Source organism: Alligator mississippiensis, chromosome 8 (genome assembly GCF_030867095.1).
Source record: "Alligator mississippiensis isolate rAllMis1 chromosome 8, rAllMis1, whole genome shotgun sequence".
NCBI lineage: Eukaryota > Metazoa > Chordata > Crocodylia > Alligatoridae > Alligator > Alligator mississippiensis.
The window spans coordinates 49589624-49605801 of NC_081831.1; the positions used below are offsets into that span (position 1 = coordinate 49589624).

General features: G+C 49.3%; 2 protein-coding genes across 4 annotated transcripts in view; one reads left to right on the top strand and one right to left on the bottom strand.

The window, feature by feature from the left end:
* The window catches only part of LOC102570037 (protocadherin-11 X-linked), a 1294105-nt gene that overhangs the window by 313993 nt on the left and 963934 nt on the right, over positions 1–16178 (bottom strand). The gene's annotated exons all lie outside the window — the stretch shown is intronic.
* On the top strand, positions 757–15281 carry LOC109283277 (uncharacterized). Of its 2 annotated transcripts, none has more exons than XM_059732730.1 (4): positions 757–844; positions 2211–2311; positions 2704–2814; positions 13470–15281. In XM_059732730.1, the coding sequence occupies exon 4, from the start codon at positions 13816–13818 to the stop codon at positions 15043–15045; it is 1230 nt and encodes a 409-aa protein (XP_059588713.1). In that variant the 5' UTR covers positions 757–844; positions 2211–2311; positions 2704–2814; positions 13470–13815; the 3' UTR covers positions 15046–15281. Both variants share the same exon structure in this region, with proteins under 2 accessions (XP_059588713.1, XP_059588714.1).

The window sequence follows — 16178 nt, forward strand, 5'->3', positions numbered from 1 at the left end:
AGGAAAGGAATTGTCCATGTGGGGGGAAAAAAAATAAAAATATTATAGTGTTTTTGGTGGCAAGCTCTGTGCCTTGGAAAGTGTCACAACCCAAAGTTGTGGTTTTTGTTTGTGTGTGCTTTGGCACCGCTAAATTATTGTTCCCGCCCAAATTGTAGCTTTCTTTGCACGGTAGAGTTCTCTGCTGCGGGACAGAACTCTGGTGCAATGGGGGATTTCCCGCCAAATTGCAGCTTCTTTGCATGGTGCATTTCTTTTGCATCTCAGAGATGTACGGTGCAAAGGAGTTCCCACCATTTGTATTTGAATTCGCGCCACATTATTGGCCAGTTCTAAATGTAGGCACAAATGGCGGCTAGCTATTGGCTTGCTAGCCGTACAAAAGGCTTGAGTGGTTTCCGCCCAAGTTGGAGGACTCCACGAACACCAGGAGGAGGAGACTTCACCCAGTGTGAAGATCTCTAAGCGCTGCGGATCCTTACGGACCCAACGCATTTCAAGCAGGCAATAGAGGCTTAACAATCGAACCCACGGAGCTTTAACTACTCTGGAGGGGAAACAAAAGAACTAATCGCCTCTAGCCTCTCCCCGTCGCTGATCGTAATCCAAGACGTATCCCTTTCCTGTAAACCCAATTTTCGAACCCATGGAGCCTAAACAACTCCGGGGGACCAGGGAACCGAACCGGACCCGCGGAGCCTAAACAACTCCATGGGAAAGAATTGCCGAACCCGCGGAGCCTAAACAACTCCATGGAAAAGAATTTGTTGTAGTCCTCCAGCGAGGATTTAAGCGGAGCTGCACCTAGAAAACTGTCCAGCCTACACCACTACCATCTTTGGGTGTAAGTAAATAATCTTTTCAATCAACCACTACGCATTTGTGACTAATTCTAGCTCGCCACCGGTTTTCTCCGACCCCGCGTGCCCGGGCTGCCGGCCACAGCCCGCGTGCGCAAAGACGGGCCGCGGATCGCCCCTCCCGACTCGCACTTGGCGGTGGGATCGGGGCCTGGCCCGCACAGAAAGGAACTTAAAATGTGTGAGAAAGTTTCACTATTGTTTCAATTGTTGTGAAAAATGGTCCAAATGTGGATATGTTACATGCCTTTATAAACATGTATACAGACATTTACTACAGAGTTATGAAAGATTGGTACCTACATTCTCCATAACCTGAGTATGCTCCAACCCACCACACTTTCTGTCCCTGCCTTCCAAGAAGCAAGGATAAGATTTGAGCTGGAGGGCTGGGACAGTATGGGAAAGGGAAATCATCAGGGGAAGAATGGTAGAAGGGTCTAACTAGAAATAGCATCTCTAAAAAACCCTGGAATTTAGCCCACTATTCCTAAATCTCACTATTCCTTTGATCTCCAGCGATGTATCTTTATTGCCTCCTAGTAGCAGTGTCATATAATAGGAAAAGAATGCCTTCCATTCCATTGACTTTTGCATTGCATTAGCTCAAGTACAGAGATCTGTTTTGTGGGTATAAAGGTTGCAGCCCTGCTGCTCATCTACTGTGTGTCAATACAGTTACAACATAGCAATGCTAGGTGTCTCCCCTCTCCCATCCCCAATATTTTAAGTTATTTTAAATAAACAAACATAGCTAAGGTTACAAAATCAGGCATACAAAAGTTAGAAAATGAAATTACTAAAGTGGCCTTCACCTGGATGCATACATAAGACAGACTTTGATCATACAATCCTAATATCATTGCCTTACTAAGTACACAGTTGGGATATCTATACATGCAATTAGCATGCCTGAATAAACTCCAGGACAGTTCATGCCAGAGTTTATTGCTCCTGTGCACACCATTTGCTATCCTATGGCAGAGTTAGTTAGTTTATTCTGTCCTAAAAGCACCGCACATGTAGATCCTGATGTTTTACTGTGGAGTTATTTAGGCAACTCTGCAGTTAAACGTCCAGTATGTACCTGTTCTGGGCATTGTATAGGAAACACTGTATCAAAAGGAAACTGACAATTATAGATTCCCTGCCTGCTTTAACGCTTAAGTGGATTGGTATAGTCAATGAGGTAGGCAACTGCAGCAAGAAAATGGGTTGGTTTAGGACTTTGACAGCTTTCTGGACTCCTTAACTGCCTCTGCACAGGGTTCTGATATGAATCTAGCCAAGTCATGGAAACCAAATTTTTCACTGATGGGTGGTCACTAGTTATGTGTTCTTCCTTTTCAGGGTGCTTTGCAGAAATTTGGAGCCCCGACAGATGCTTTCAATGGAGCTGGAGCTGCAGTGTAAACATATGAAGTGCTTCATGATACAAAGAACTTTGACAGGTTGGTTCTGACTCTCTAATACGGGCTTCCAAAATAATTTTATACTTCTAACCTTAATCTTTCCTTCTTACTGTTCTCCATGTGTACAATGAGGATATCTGTAGCCATGTACTTTGCAGCGGTTTTGTGAACATAAATTCACAAATTTTTATGGGGGTAAGCAAACAAACAAACAAAAATCCCTCACATGCTACAGCAGTGTTTCTCAACCTTTTCTAGACTCAAAAGAACCCTTCCAAGCCCTCTTAGCTTTCACACTATTTTTGATTAAGGAAAAATAATAGAGGTCTTCTATGGCAAAGAACTCAGAAAGACCATAATAGGTCAAAATGCTTTTGACATTATGGATTCTTATTTGAAATCTCTGGATTTATCTTGTTATTCATATGTAGGTGTCTGCACATCTAACAGTGCTAAGATTGGGCAGCACCTTATGACACCCTTAAAAGGATCTCAAGGCATCCTGGTTGAGAATAACGGTGCTAGAGGAATGAAAAGAGGAGGTAAGATGAGCATCTAGCTGGGGTCATCTAGACCCAGCACTCTTTCCTGCTTATGCAGGGGGTTGGACTCGATGATCTATTGAGGTCCCTTCCGACCCTAACATCTATGAATCTATGAAAAGCTTAGTGAGAAATTAACAATTCTTTATTCAGAACAAGGTTCAGTATTGTGGAGCCTGCGCCTCGCTCCGTCTGACCTATCGGGGTGTGGCCCCTCCCCTCAACTCACCTGCCACGACTTGGATGTACTCAATTACCTTCGAAGGGGTCTCCAGTGGAGCTCTTTATCCTGGGTGGGGCCTCCCGATAGGCGGTGGTACTCACGGTTATCGGACGTGGTGATCCACAGGGCTCCGCCTCCCCTACACCCCGTCCACACGCCAGCCGCTGGGTGATGTCCTTTAGATGTTGCCAGGCCCAGTATGATGGCCTCTGACCAGTTCCCCGGTTCTTGGTCGTTCCCCCCTCCTGCAGAGAGGGGTTTCTCCTTTCCTCCTCCCTTATAGATAACACTCCTCCGGACCAGGGGGAGCTGGTGGTTGCTTCCCCTGGTTCCAGCCCCCTCCTGGGGCCTCCGCTGTCTCCCCTTTCCTCCCGTCCGCAGGGCGCTCCCCTGCTTCCTGTGCGGCTGCCGCTTCAGGACGCAGCAGAGAGAGTGCCTTGCCGTGCACTCCCTGACTGCCTCTCGCCTGGCTGCTGGTGAAAGGCTTCCCGCTCCTGCCTACACTGCTTGCTTGAGAACCGCAGGCGGGGTCCTCGACGCTCCGTGCAAGAGCCTGCAGCATGGGCCGCGCACCCATACTCTCTCCCCCTGGCTCCCTCTCTTTCCCTGTCCTGTCGGCGTTTTTGAATCCTCCCGCAGCGGCCGCTCCGGCCGCTGGGATTGGCTCAGCTGTTCGCCGCACGGTGAACAGCTGTTGCCAGAGTCGGCGTAATGGTGGCTCGCGCAGCTGCGGCTGCGGCTCTTCCTCCCGCTGCCCCTCTGCCGGTACGTATGCCCTTCTGGGGGCTTGCTCTCGGGGTCTAGGGTCTGTGGGTCCCCTCTTCTCCCCCTCACTCGCCTGTGGGGGCACTTCGCCGCCACAGACCTCCCCCCTTAAGTTGCCTTGTGGCGGCTGATTTTCTCTCGTGACGGCATGTGTCACCTGCAGCTCCTCCCTATGGATGTGGCCCGTACTGTCCTCTGCGTCGTCTGCGCCTCCCCACCTGGACAAGAAGTCAGTCACAAAGTTATCTCGGCCTGGACAGTGTATCACTGTGAATTTGAATGGCTGTAAAGCCAAAGCCCAGCGGATGATCCTGGTGTTCATGCTCTGTTTCTGTGTGTTAACACTGTGTGTTAACACTGTAGTGCTGCGTGGTCTGTTACTACCACAAATTCCCTCCCCATCAGGTAGTACTTAAAATATTCTATTGCCCAGCGTATTGCCAGGCACTCCCTTTCGATGGTGGCATACCTGGTTTCTGCCTGACTGAGTTTCCTGCTGGCAAAGGCAATTGGGCGCTCCTCCTGCCCGTGTTTCTGCAGTAACACTGCTCCCAGCGCCCGTACTGATGCATCCGTCTGTAAAACGAAAGGGGCGTTAAAGTTAGGCGTGTGCATGACAACGTCATGGCGCATTGCTTCTTTCAAATTCTGGAAGCTTTTTCGCATCCCGGTGTCTGTGGCATCACAGATTTCCCAGCTAACGCGTCAGTAAGTGGCGTGGCGAGCGTCGCGAAGCAGGGTATAAATCGTCGATAATAGTTAACGAGTCCCAAGAAGGAACGCACTTGTTTGCGGGTTCTCGGTTCCTGGAACTGCCTTATAGCCTCAATCTTATCTGTGAGTGGCCGAACTGTCCCTCGGCCTACTCAAAACCCTAGGTATGCTGTTTCTTTCCCCGCCAGTTTACATTTCTTCAGGTTGGCCGTCAGCCCTGCTGCTCGGAGTTCCCCCAGGACTGCTCTGAGGTCTTGGAGGTGTTGTTGCCAGCTGGCCGAAAATATAATGATGTCATCAATGTATGCCGCCGCGTATGCTGCGTGGGGTGCCAATAGGTTGTCCATCAACCTCTGAAACGTCGCAGCTGCTCCGTTGAGGCCGAAGGGCATCCGCGTAAATTCGAATAGGCCCCATGGGGTCCCGAAGGCCATTTTGGCACAATCCGCGGGTCACATCGGGATCTGCCAATATCCCTTTGCCAAATCAAGCGTGGTTATATACTGTGCTTCCCCGATTTTCTCCACGAGGTGCGTGACGTGTGGCATCGGAAAGGCATCAAACGTAGTCAGGGCATTGAGCTTCCTGTAGTCTATACTTATGCGCAATGACCCATCCGGTTTGACGATGGGGACTATGGGGCTCCGCCATGGGCTGCGGGACAGTCGTATAATCCCTTGTTCTTGCATTCTCATAATCTCTTGTCGTATTTCCTGTTGCCACCGCTGCAGTATCGGCCTCCATCTCTCCCTCACCAGTGCGCCCTGAGGGGTCCTGATTTCATGTTCTACTCCCGTTACTCGCCCCGGGATCTCTCGGAACACTGCCCTAAATTCCTCTATCAAAGCTAGTAATTCCTGCTGTTGGTGGTGGCCCAACTCCTTGCCCATCTGTACTGCTCCCTCCTTCCCGGGTCTCCTTAACCCGAGACACATCAGTCCCAGGTCCTCCTTTGTATCCTCATCTAAGGCCAACCAGCCCTGTGGAGTTTTCCACTCTTTGAGCAGATTTACGTGGTAAATCTGTCGCTTCCAGCGGTGACCTGGTTTAAGCAATTCATAATCCACGGGCCCTACTTGTCTCACCACGGTAAATGGCCCCTGCCACATAGCCAGCTGTTTGCTGGAGGAGGTTGGCAGCGATACCAGAACTTTGTCCCCCGGCTGGAACGTCCGCATTTTCGTCTTCTGATTGTAACGCCTTTCCTGTATGCCTTGGGCGTCCCTCAGGTTTTGCCTGGTGATCCGTTGGGCCGTGGAGATTTGATCTTGTAGCTCCTCCCGATACCTCTCCGCCGATACCCCCAAGCCTATTGGCTTCTCCCACTCTTCCCTTATGATTTGTAGCAGTCCCCGAGGGCTATGGCCATACACCAACTGAAATGGGGAGTATTGGGTTGACTCCTGCGGCGCGTCCCTTAGGGCGAACAGCAAGGGTGTCAAGATGGTATCGCACCTCCGTGGGTCTTCCTGGGCACACAGCCTGAGCATCCGCTTGATGGTCCCATTTAACCTCTCTACCAAACCTTTAGTTTGGGGATGGTAGACCGAGGTCTTTAGTTGGGTGATGCCGAGGGTCTTGCATAAAGCCTTCATTACCCCAGACATAAAGTTTGCTCCCTGGTCCGTGAGGATCTCCCGAGGTATGCCCACCCATGCTATCCACTTAAGAAGTTCCTCCGCTACCCGAGTGGCATTTATGGACCTTAGGGGCACGGCGTCTGGGAAACGGGTGGCATAATCTATCATCACCAGGATATATTGGTATCCGTTATGAGACCTGGGGAGGGGTCCTACTATATCCAGGGCGACTCGCGAGAACGGTGTCTCCACTATGGGCATGGGCTTCAGGGGTGCCCTTGGGGCCTTCCATTCCTGGGCCCTCTGACACTCTGGGCATGCGGCCCCCCACCTTTCCACATCCTCTTGGAGATGAAGCCAAAAGAATTCTTGGACCAGTCTCGCCCGGGTCTTGTTACGTCCCAGATGGCCACCCAGGGGTGAGTCATGGGCCAGTCTCCACACCGCTTGGTGGAGTGAGGTCGGGACCACTAATTGTCTCCCCCGTATGGTACCCTCCTCACCCCGTTGGACCCAATATAGTAGCCCCCCTGTTACCTCGAAGCTGGGACGCCCCTGGGAGGGTCCTTCCCCGGGGTCAGCGTCCCACATCCACTGCAGTTCCGGGTCCTCATGTTGTGCCCTACAAAATTGGGCCGCGCTCACGAACTGTTCCAGGTCAATGTCGCCTGTCATAGTCTCATTGCGACGGGCTGTGCCCTCGCCGGCCCACCCGTCGCCCCTCTTGATCTGGTTCCTCGCCTCCTGCGTAGCCCTCACTCGCTCATGGACGGTATAGAATGGGCCCCATTCTCGGCCTAGTATCATCTCGCATGCCAGGGTCAGGGCAATTCCCACTTGGAGCTCTCCGCTAAACTCCATTACCCTAAGCGGGACATAGCAAGTCTGGAACCGCATCTCCCCCCCTAGTATGCAGGTCATCGTCAGGGGCCCGTCACTCTTTCGTTCCCACTGTGGAGCGAGGTCTGCCCGAAGTAGGGAGTGGGAACACCCCGTGTCCAATGTGGCCTTAACCATCCTGTCTCCAACCCATGAGGTTACTACGGGCCGGTTCCATCCCTCGTTCTGGGTTGCCGACCCGAAACTGCAATCAATGGGTTCCCCTTTCTCTGTCTCTTTGCCTCTGTCCCGGGAGGGTGGATATCCTGTAGGGGTGCGGCTCAGCTCGCTCAGGCCTTCCCCACATTCACGGGAGATGTGTCCGGTTTGCCCACAGCGGTAACACACCACCCCTTTTGGTGGCCCTCGTTTGGGGACCGTTCGCCTTTCCCCTTCGCTTGTGGGTCCCTCTTTCGTGCCTCGGGGCCCTCGTCCTTATCCCCGTTCCCTTTCCGAATTCGCAAAAGCCTCCACCAAGCGAAGTGCCTCTTTGCTAGTTTGCAGCTGGTGTCTGCGTACCCACCTCTGGGCATCCTCTTCCAAATCCCATAGGAATTGTTCTAACAGGATCTGGTCCATCACGCCCGCCCGGTCAAACTTGCCGGCTGGCAACCATTTGTTAAGCGAGTCCCTTAGAGCTTGCAACAACCCCCGGGGTCGCCTGGCCTCCTTGGACTTTCGGGCTCTAAAGGCCTGGCGATGACTTTCTGGTGAAATCTCAAGCCTGTAGAGGATTGCCGCTTTCACTGTCTCGTAATCACGAGCTTCGTCCCTCGATAGCGCTCAGTAGGCCGCTTGGGCCTGATCTATCACCAGCGCCCCCAGGTGGTGGCCCCACTGACCACGGTCTAGCCCTGTCTGGACGGCTGTCCTCTCGAATGCCTCGATATAAGCTTCTGGGTCATCCTCCCTAGTCATCCGGGGCATTTTAAATAAAGCAGCATTTCGCTGTATCCACTCCTGCTGGTGTGCGCTCTGTTGTTGCTGCACTGCCAGCACCTGTCCTATGGCCTGGATAGCCTGCGTAAGCAGCTCCGTGGGCGCGAGGGCAGGCTGTTGCATCGCTGTCGGGTCCCGGGTTGGGACACTGTCCCTTCACCACCGTACGAGAATGATGTAGTTCCCGGCCAATGCACCACTGTGGAGCCTGCGCCTCGCTCCGTCTGACCTATCGGGGTGTGGCCCCTCCCCTCAACTCGCCTGCCACGACTTGGATGTACTTAATTACCTTCGGAGGGGTCTCCAGTGGAGCTCTTTATCCTGGGTGGGGCCTCCCGATAGGCGGTGGTACTCACGGTTATCGGATGCGGTGATCCACGGGGCTCCGCCTCCCCTACACCCCGTCCACACGCCAGCCGCTGGGCGATGTCCTTCAGATGTTGCCAGGCCCAGTATGATGGCCTCTGACTGGTTCCCTGGTTCTCGGTCGTTCCCCCCTCCTGCAGAGAGGGGTTTCTCCTTTCCTCCTCCCTTATAGATAACACTCCTCCGGACCAGGGGGAGCTGGTGGGTTCCAGCCCCCTCCTGGGGCCTCCGCTGTCTCCCCTTTCCTCCCGTCCGCAGGGTGCTCCCCTGCTTCCTGTGCGGCTGCCGCTTCAGGACGCAGCAGAGAGAGTGCCTCGGCGTGCACTCTCTGACCTCGTCTTGCCTGGCTGCTGGTGAAAGGCTTCCCGCTCCTGCCTACACTGCTTGCTTGAGACCCGCAGGCGGGGTCCTCGGGGTAATCTCAGTTATGTGCCTCTCCTTGTGATGCAGATGCTTTAGACATGGGCATAGGTTCTTGGGAACGAACTGCTCCTGGACCCCGGGAATGGATGATAAGTGCTCTTAGAATATTACTGCCTACCTCTTCCCTTAAGAAATTGTATGTAATGGAAGAGCAGAAGCCAGGAGAAGCCCCAGAATCTTACCTGATCCGGAAGAAAATGCTAGCAGCTCTCTCTGATTCACTGCCCCAGACAGAAGAGAATGGAGTTATCACTTTCCATTATCAGGGACTTGAATTGATACAGAGCACCTATGCAGGGTTAAATTCCCAGACAAAAATGACCATAGGGGTTGTGGATTTAGAACACATGAGCTGGAATGAACTAGTGGCAAAAATCAAACAGGCAGGAGATTTGCTGCGAGAGACTGGTGTTTTAAAGAGACAAGCAGGCAAAAAGATTACATCAGAGCCTGTGCAGGCTATCACCTTTGCAAATAATGGTCCTCACTCTGCCAGTCGCCCTCCCAATTCTAATCCCCCTTTGCCTCACAACCCTGGGCAACGACAGCCCAAAGAGACCCTTAGGAGAATGATTTGGAAAGAGCTAGTGAATTTAGGGGAAGATATGGGAAAATATGATCACCAGCCCATTAGTGTCCTGATTAATGCTTTGTCTCAAGCCATGCGGAGAGCAGAGTTAATGCAGGGAGCACCTCCTCAGCCCACTGCCCCAGTACAGAGTGCTTCCCATGTGCCTGCTCCCTGTCAGCGCCAGACCCCTGCCTCCTCTCCTGAGTGGAGGCTCCAGAGGGAGTCTGCTGATCAATAGGGGTGCCCGGTTCTCCTCGGGCCTCCCCAGCTGGTCGCAAGACTTCAGTGTGATGCATGGGGGAGACCCACTGTGAGGGCTACAGTGGGGAACCCAGGGATGTTAGCCCAATTGCTAGTGGATACTGGATCCTCGGTAAATATTCTTAGTCCCCGGTGGATCTCTGGAGGGAGACCCACCACGAAACAGGTTCAGCTCAGTGGATATGGGGGAGAAATTCAGGAAGCTCCTGTCTGGCAGGATGTTCCCTTGCAAATTGACAGATTGCAAGGAAAAGTAGAGTGCTGTGCTCATGAGGGAAATGAGAAGGGAATCCTAGGAGTTCCTTTCCTCCAGGCATTTCAGCTAACTGTAGATCTAGCTAATGGGGTGTTATGGAAGTTAAAAGGAGGACCTGCAGAAGTCTCTGCTGTGCATCGTTGTGCTGCCATAAAGGCACCTACTGCCACCCTAACCTGCATTAGTGATCCATGGGTACAGGAATTCCCAGTGTGTGGACTAAACATAAGGCAGAGCGTGGAAAAATAAATGCTGAAGTTTTGATTGAAGGAAAAGATCCCCCTCCTCAAAGACAGTATAAATACCCAGCTGCAGCAGAGGAAGGCATTAAAATGACTATTGATAGTCTCTTAGAACAAGGAGTGCTTGTGACTATGCAAAGTATTTGCAATGCACCAGTATGGCCAGTCCTTAAAGCGGACGGGGTCACTTATAGAATGACAATAGACTTTCGTGCCTTAAATGCAGCCACCTCTGCTGCTGCTCCTGTGGTAGCTAAATATAATGAGATCTTAGCAGCAGTAGCAGCTGGCTGCAAATGGTTCTCTGTAATCGATTTGGCTAATGCTTTCATGGCTATACCCGTCCACCCTTCATGTTGGTATAAGTTTGCTTTCACCTACAGGGGACAACAATATGCCTTCAGCCGAACTCCCCAAGGTTTCCATTCTTCTCCTAGTATTTGCCATGCCCATGTCACTAAAATGTGGAACCATTTGAGCCCTAAGCACCACTCACATGTAATTTCATATGTGGATGACATTTTGATACACACCCCCACTGCAGAAATTAACAGAGAAATCACTAAGGAGGTGCTGACTATAGTACAGGAAACTGGATTTAAGGTAAATAGGGAAAAGGCTCAGTTAGTGCAGCAACAAGTGAAATACCTGGGTGTATGCCTTGGAGAAGATGGCAGGACTCCAGATCAGCAAAGGGTAGAAACCATAGGAAAGCTGTCTGCTCCCACAGACATGCACTCTTTGCGAGCTCTTCTGGGGACTTTTAACTTCTCCAGAGAGTTCATTGAAATGTTCTCTGACAAAGCTAAGCCTCTGTACAAATTATTGAAGAAAAACAGGATTTGGGAATGGGGAACAGACCAACAAACTGCTCTGGCTACCTTAAAACAAGATTTAGCTTGTGCACCAGCTCTGGGCTATCCAGATCCTGTCCTTCCTTTTGTGATTCAATTGGCCTCTTCAGAAACAAGTATTGGAGCCACTCTTAGTCAAAAGCAATGTGATAAGCTCCGAGTCATTGCATATGCCTCCAGGCTCCTAAATCAAACAGAGCAAGGCTTTACCCCCTGTGAAAAGGAATGTCTTGCTCTGGTCTGGAGCCTTGCACATTGGGAATTTATTATTGGAGGGTCGAAGGTCATTGTCCAGACTGTGCATTCCCCGCTTAAGTACATCATATCCGGGAAAATACAAGATGGCCAGGTTTCTAACCCACGCATTGCTCAGTGGACGCTCGCCCTAGTAAACCGAGGAGTAGAGTTTAAAAAAGAGCAAGCTGTATCACCAGCCCCATATGGATTAATCATAGAAGGAGAGGAGCATACCTGCCCCCTCCCTCTTCTAAAACACATTGAATGGCCTGTCAAGGGAGATAAGAGGCTTGCAGAAGCACAACAGAAGGGGTTTGTAATTTGGTTTACAGATGGATCAAGTTTCTATCACAAAGGGCATCCCCAAACAGGGTATGGAGCCATCCGCATAAATGATGGAAAGGTGCTGCAAGGACCAGCTCACCCTCATTCTGCCCAAGCAGCTGAAGTAGAGGCAGTTAAAGCTGTCCTAGCTTATGAATCTCGGGACACTTCTGTTGCTATTTATACTGACTCTGACTGGACAGCCAGAGCCACCACTGTGTGGCTCCCACTTTGGTTAGATAGAGAAATGGTAACTGCAGATGGGCGTCCCATTTCTCATTCAGACAAATGGAGACAAATTGCTAACCTGATCAAAGAAAGAACGGGGGACACCTGGGTGACTCACACAAAGGGGCACCAGAAAAATTACTCAGAAGAAGCACATTGGAACAATAAAGCTGATGCCTTAGCTAAAAATGCTGCTACTAGTAACCACACTGAAGAGACAAACCAGGTAAAGAAAATAGATGCAGTAACTACCCGGAGACAAACTTTAGGGAAAGGAATAGATACCTTAGACTTAAGTACCCTTCAGCATGGGGATACAGAAATCCAGTCCTTAGCCAAAGCAGGAAAAGATCTTACTGGCAAATACAAGATTGAGCAGTTTGATAATGTCTGGTGGGCAGTAAATACAGACGGTCAAAGGCACTGGATAATCCCCAGCCAGGTACGGGGGGATCTGATTCAGTTTGTGCATGAGCAAGGGCATAAAGGAAAACAGGATACTTTAAACAGGATTAAAGATACTGGCTGGTGGCCAGGCATGAAAGCAGATGTAGATCAATGGTGTGATAATTGCTTACAGTGTGCCATGGTTAATGCTGATCGCAAAGTTCAAAAGAATGCATTGGGGCATCAAAGAATAGAGGGTCCTTGGTCCCGAATTCAGATAGATTATATAGGTCCTTTGCCCACCACTAGTAGAGGGAATAAATACTGTCTGGTAATAGTAGATCCCTTCTCCAAATGGGTGGAAGCCATCCCTACTAAAACCAACACTGCCTCTGTCACTGCTAAACAGCTCTTCAACATAGTTTTCTCAAGAATGGGAATTCCCAGAGTAATTGATTCAGATTTAGGATCTCACTTTGTAGGAGAGGTTATGCAAGAGCTATGTAAGGCTCTAGGCATTAAGCAACGTTTCCACATAGCCGGACACCCTGAGTCCTCTGGACAAGTAGAACGAACCAATCGCACTCTGAAGGAAGCTTTGAAAAAACAGGTAAAAAGCTCAGGAAAAGATTGGGATGAAAAGTTACCAATCATCTTGATGGCCCTAACAGGCTCTAAGGCAATACATGGGTACACTCCCTTTGAGGTCATGACTGGAAGGCACATGCGCATGCCTGAATGCTGGTGGTTAGGAATAGAACTGCCTAATGCCTGGGAAGGGAAGGTGGTGACAGATGAATGGGTACAGACTCTTGTGGAAACAATAGCTGCTCTACACAAACAAGTGGCAACACAGCTAAGCATAGTACAGCAAAACACAGACAAGAAGCTAAGATGGGGAAACCCTCCCTTAATATGGGAAATAGGCCAACAAGTAATGTATAGGAAGTTTTCAGCAAAGCAACACTCTTTAACTCACACCTGGGATGGTCCTTGCTTTATTGTAAATCGAGCCAGCCCCAATGTTTATCAGGTTGAAATCCTAAATGGAAAAAGTAGAAAACCTTGGAGAAAATGGTTTCATTCTTCACAGCTCAAAGAATGGAAGGGTAAACCACCAGACCCTCAAGGAATAGGGTAAACAGTCTTCTCTATCCTGCCGGCCACCCTTCTTGGCTAGCAGGAAGCAATGGCTTCGAGCCATTGGAAAATACGCATCGGATAGGCTTGTCAGTGCCTACCCCGATGTTGAGGTAGGAAAAGGCCAGAGAAGTGCTCAACTTGTTATGGCCACCCTCTTGTAGATCAATGTTCCACTTTTCCCCTGCAATGTTGATCCCAGCTTCTCCCAGTATATACGGGGGGAGTGTGGGAAGTTTGTTTTTCTCTTCTCTGTCCCCTCACAGGTCTCCAAACACGAATTATGACATTCCATAGCTGCACCAAAGCACTGCTGTGCATAGGTATCTGGAGTCTGATGTCCAGACTCTATTCTGAACCTGCGATGCCTCTGAAACTCTGGAACTGTTTGCCAGTTGGAGCCCAGGAAATAAAATGCCTGTGTCATATGCATGGATTCTATGAAAGTGGAAGCAACTCCCTGGCCCTACAGCGTCACTACCAGCCATCATGGACTCAAGTGGAACCTGTACCATAAGTTATTAAATTGCACTGGTAGGAGCAGGAGTCTCCTTAATTGATGCTGCAAATATAGAAGTTCTTGCTAATAAACTGTCATATGCCACTGAAAATATGGGGAAAATGGGAAGTCCATTAACTGCATCTTTAAAAATGTTAAGCGAAGAACAGCAGTTAATAAGTAAGGTATTTCCTGGGTGGGAAAAACTCATAGAAGGGGATGAAAAGTTAATGATGTCTGGTGTACAGTCCCTCCAAAATAATGTATCATTGGCTTTAGCGTGTGAGCAAGCTCAGGCTCTCACCCAAAATGTCATCATGGGAATGATTCGGCAAGCCATGATGGGACAAATTCCCATGGAAGCAATCAACCTAATTCGGCCCCATGTAACGGAGGAAGAATTAGCCCTCCAGCCCTGGTGGAGATCAGTTAATGCTTCATACAATCACCACCAGCAAAACTTGCAGTTATTCCTTATAACTGTGGCAGGCAAGGAAATTAGAACAATCCACCCAGTAGTCCCACTGGGATTACAAATTGATGACAGCTCAGTGATGTACTCCAGGGATCATAACACTTGGGCCTGGCAGAAAGATAGTGCATGGAAAACAGTAAATGTAAAAGGGTGTAGAAGAAAAGAAGGTTTAGGTTACATCTGTGAAGACCAAGCATTGGAGGAGCATGATGAATGTTTTTTTCCACAACCTGGGAACAAGTCTCACTGTTCCTTCGATGTTATCCAAGAAAGGGAATCTGCTATTGTTTATGTGGGTAAAGCATGTGTGTGCATGAGAACAAGATGTGATATTGTATTAATTAATGGATATTGGATTCAACCTATGGTGCCTTATATTAATCGCTGTTTCTGTAATGTAACCACTATTGTTACTTGTGATCTTAAGTTTACTGTACCTATATGGACCATACAACATTTGAATGCCTACCCTGAGCTCTACAAAAAGGTGTTCCCCATTTTACTAGGAATGGGTCTCATCACCATTAAGGAACTATTAACTCATCCCTCCTTACAAGCTGAACTGCAAAGACTCAAAGCTTTGGGAGAGAATGGCAAACTTGAGATTCAACACCACAATCAAGAAATATCTAAGCTAGCAGCTACAGTTAAAAACGCAGGCCATCACTCCTGGTGGGAGGTTTTGTTTGGGTGGAGCCCCAATGCAACAGGTCTTTTAAATGTCATGCTTCACCCCATTGTAGTGATCATTAGTTTTCAAATTATACTAGTAATTAGTCTGATGCTACTAGTTTGCTGGATCCAGAGACTGATGCGACGATTGCAATGGATAGAAGGCCAGAACCAGTACCATGGAGCAAGAATGTGATGGGGATACTCGCTCAACGCAAGCACCCCATCAACGGGGGGAATTGTTACACCTCAGCTCTGTATTCTTGGGCAACCCTGGCACAGGATGCAGTCTGTCTGACTCACAAAGGACTCACCCCACTCCCTCCCCTCCTCTACATAAACGAAACTGATTAAGATGCAGTGAGAGACGCACCTAAAACTCTCCAGATAAGGGTGATAAGAGTGAAACAACTGCCCTAGGTCTCATTTGCATCCGAGATGGAACCAGATGACCATTCATTTACATGAGAGATGGAGAACAGAAAGCCTGAAGCAGAGACTGCAGTGAATTCTGGGACCAGAGAAGCAGGAGAGCGCTGCATGATGGGGAATCTGTGCTTCCAATGTTAATTAACCCATGTTCACACACACCCAGCTCAGCATTTATCAGACCAGTTCTAATCTGGATTTGCTAAGGACTTTTCTCCCCCCAGACACACACACACACAGCTCTAAGTTTAATAGGCATCTCGGGCCGTACATTCCCCGGTCCCAGTATGGGAGGCCTATTTAAACTTGATTGACTAAAACTCGGTTGCCGGGTTAGGGAATGCTGAGGCAAGAGACCGAGTCAGAGGGGGTATGGACAACATTTGAACAATGGTTAAGGGTTCATCACAGCCTCCAGCCTGCTGGAGCCCTAATCCCAGGTGTTGTCGTATCTTTCCCGAGACGACTGGTGGGAGTCCTCTCCACAAAAGGTTATGAGCACCCCAATAATTGCTTTAAGTCTGTTAAAAGACTATAGTAAAATCTGGAAAAGTCATGCTAAGCTGAGGCTTGTGCACAACAAGTAAAAATCCAAAATCCTGATACTGCAAGCTATCTATTGTTCCTGAAGAAACCATGAGATATCCCATCAGGATATCTACCATCCATAGGAATCTCAAGCTGGCTCCCAAGTATTTGGGTTACTTCCTAATCTTAAGTGTTTCCTGATTATCAATCAGTTTCCTGAGATGGTCCAAACCAGATAACCCCTTGTCAATAGAAAAGACAATGATTTACACTACTGAGGGTGCTTCAAAGCAGCTGAACTGAGGGTATAAAAATCTGTAAGTGTGTGTGCTTAAAAAAAGAGAGAAAGAGAAAGAAAAAGAAGAAGCAGGA

What these genes read in the sequence shown, in the direction of transcription:
- LOC109283277 (XM_059732730.1), top strand. Translation starts at nt 13,816, where the DNA reads ATGGGGAAAATGGGAAGTCCATTAACTGCATCTTTAAAAATGTTAAGC.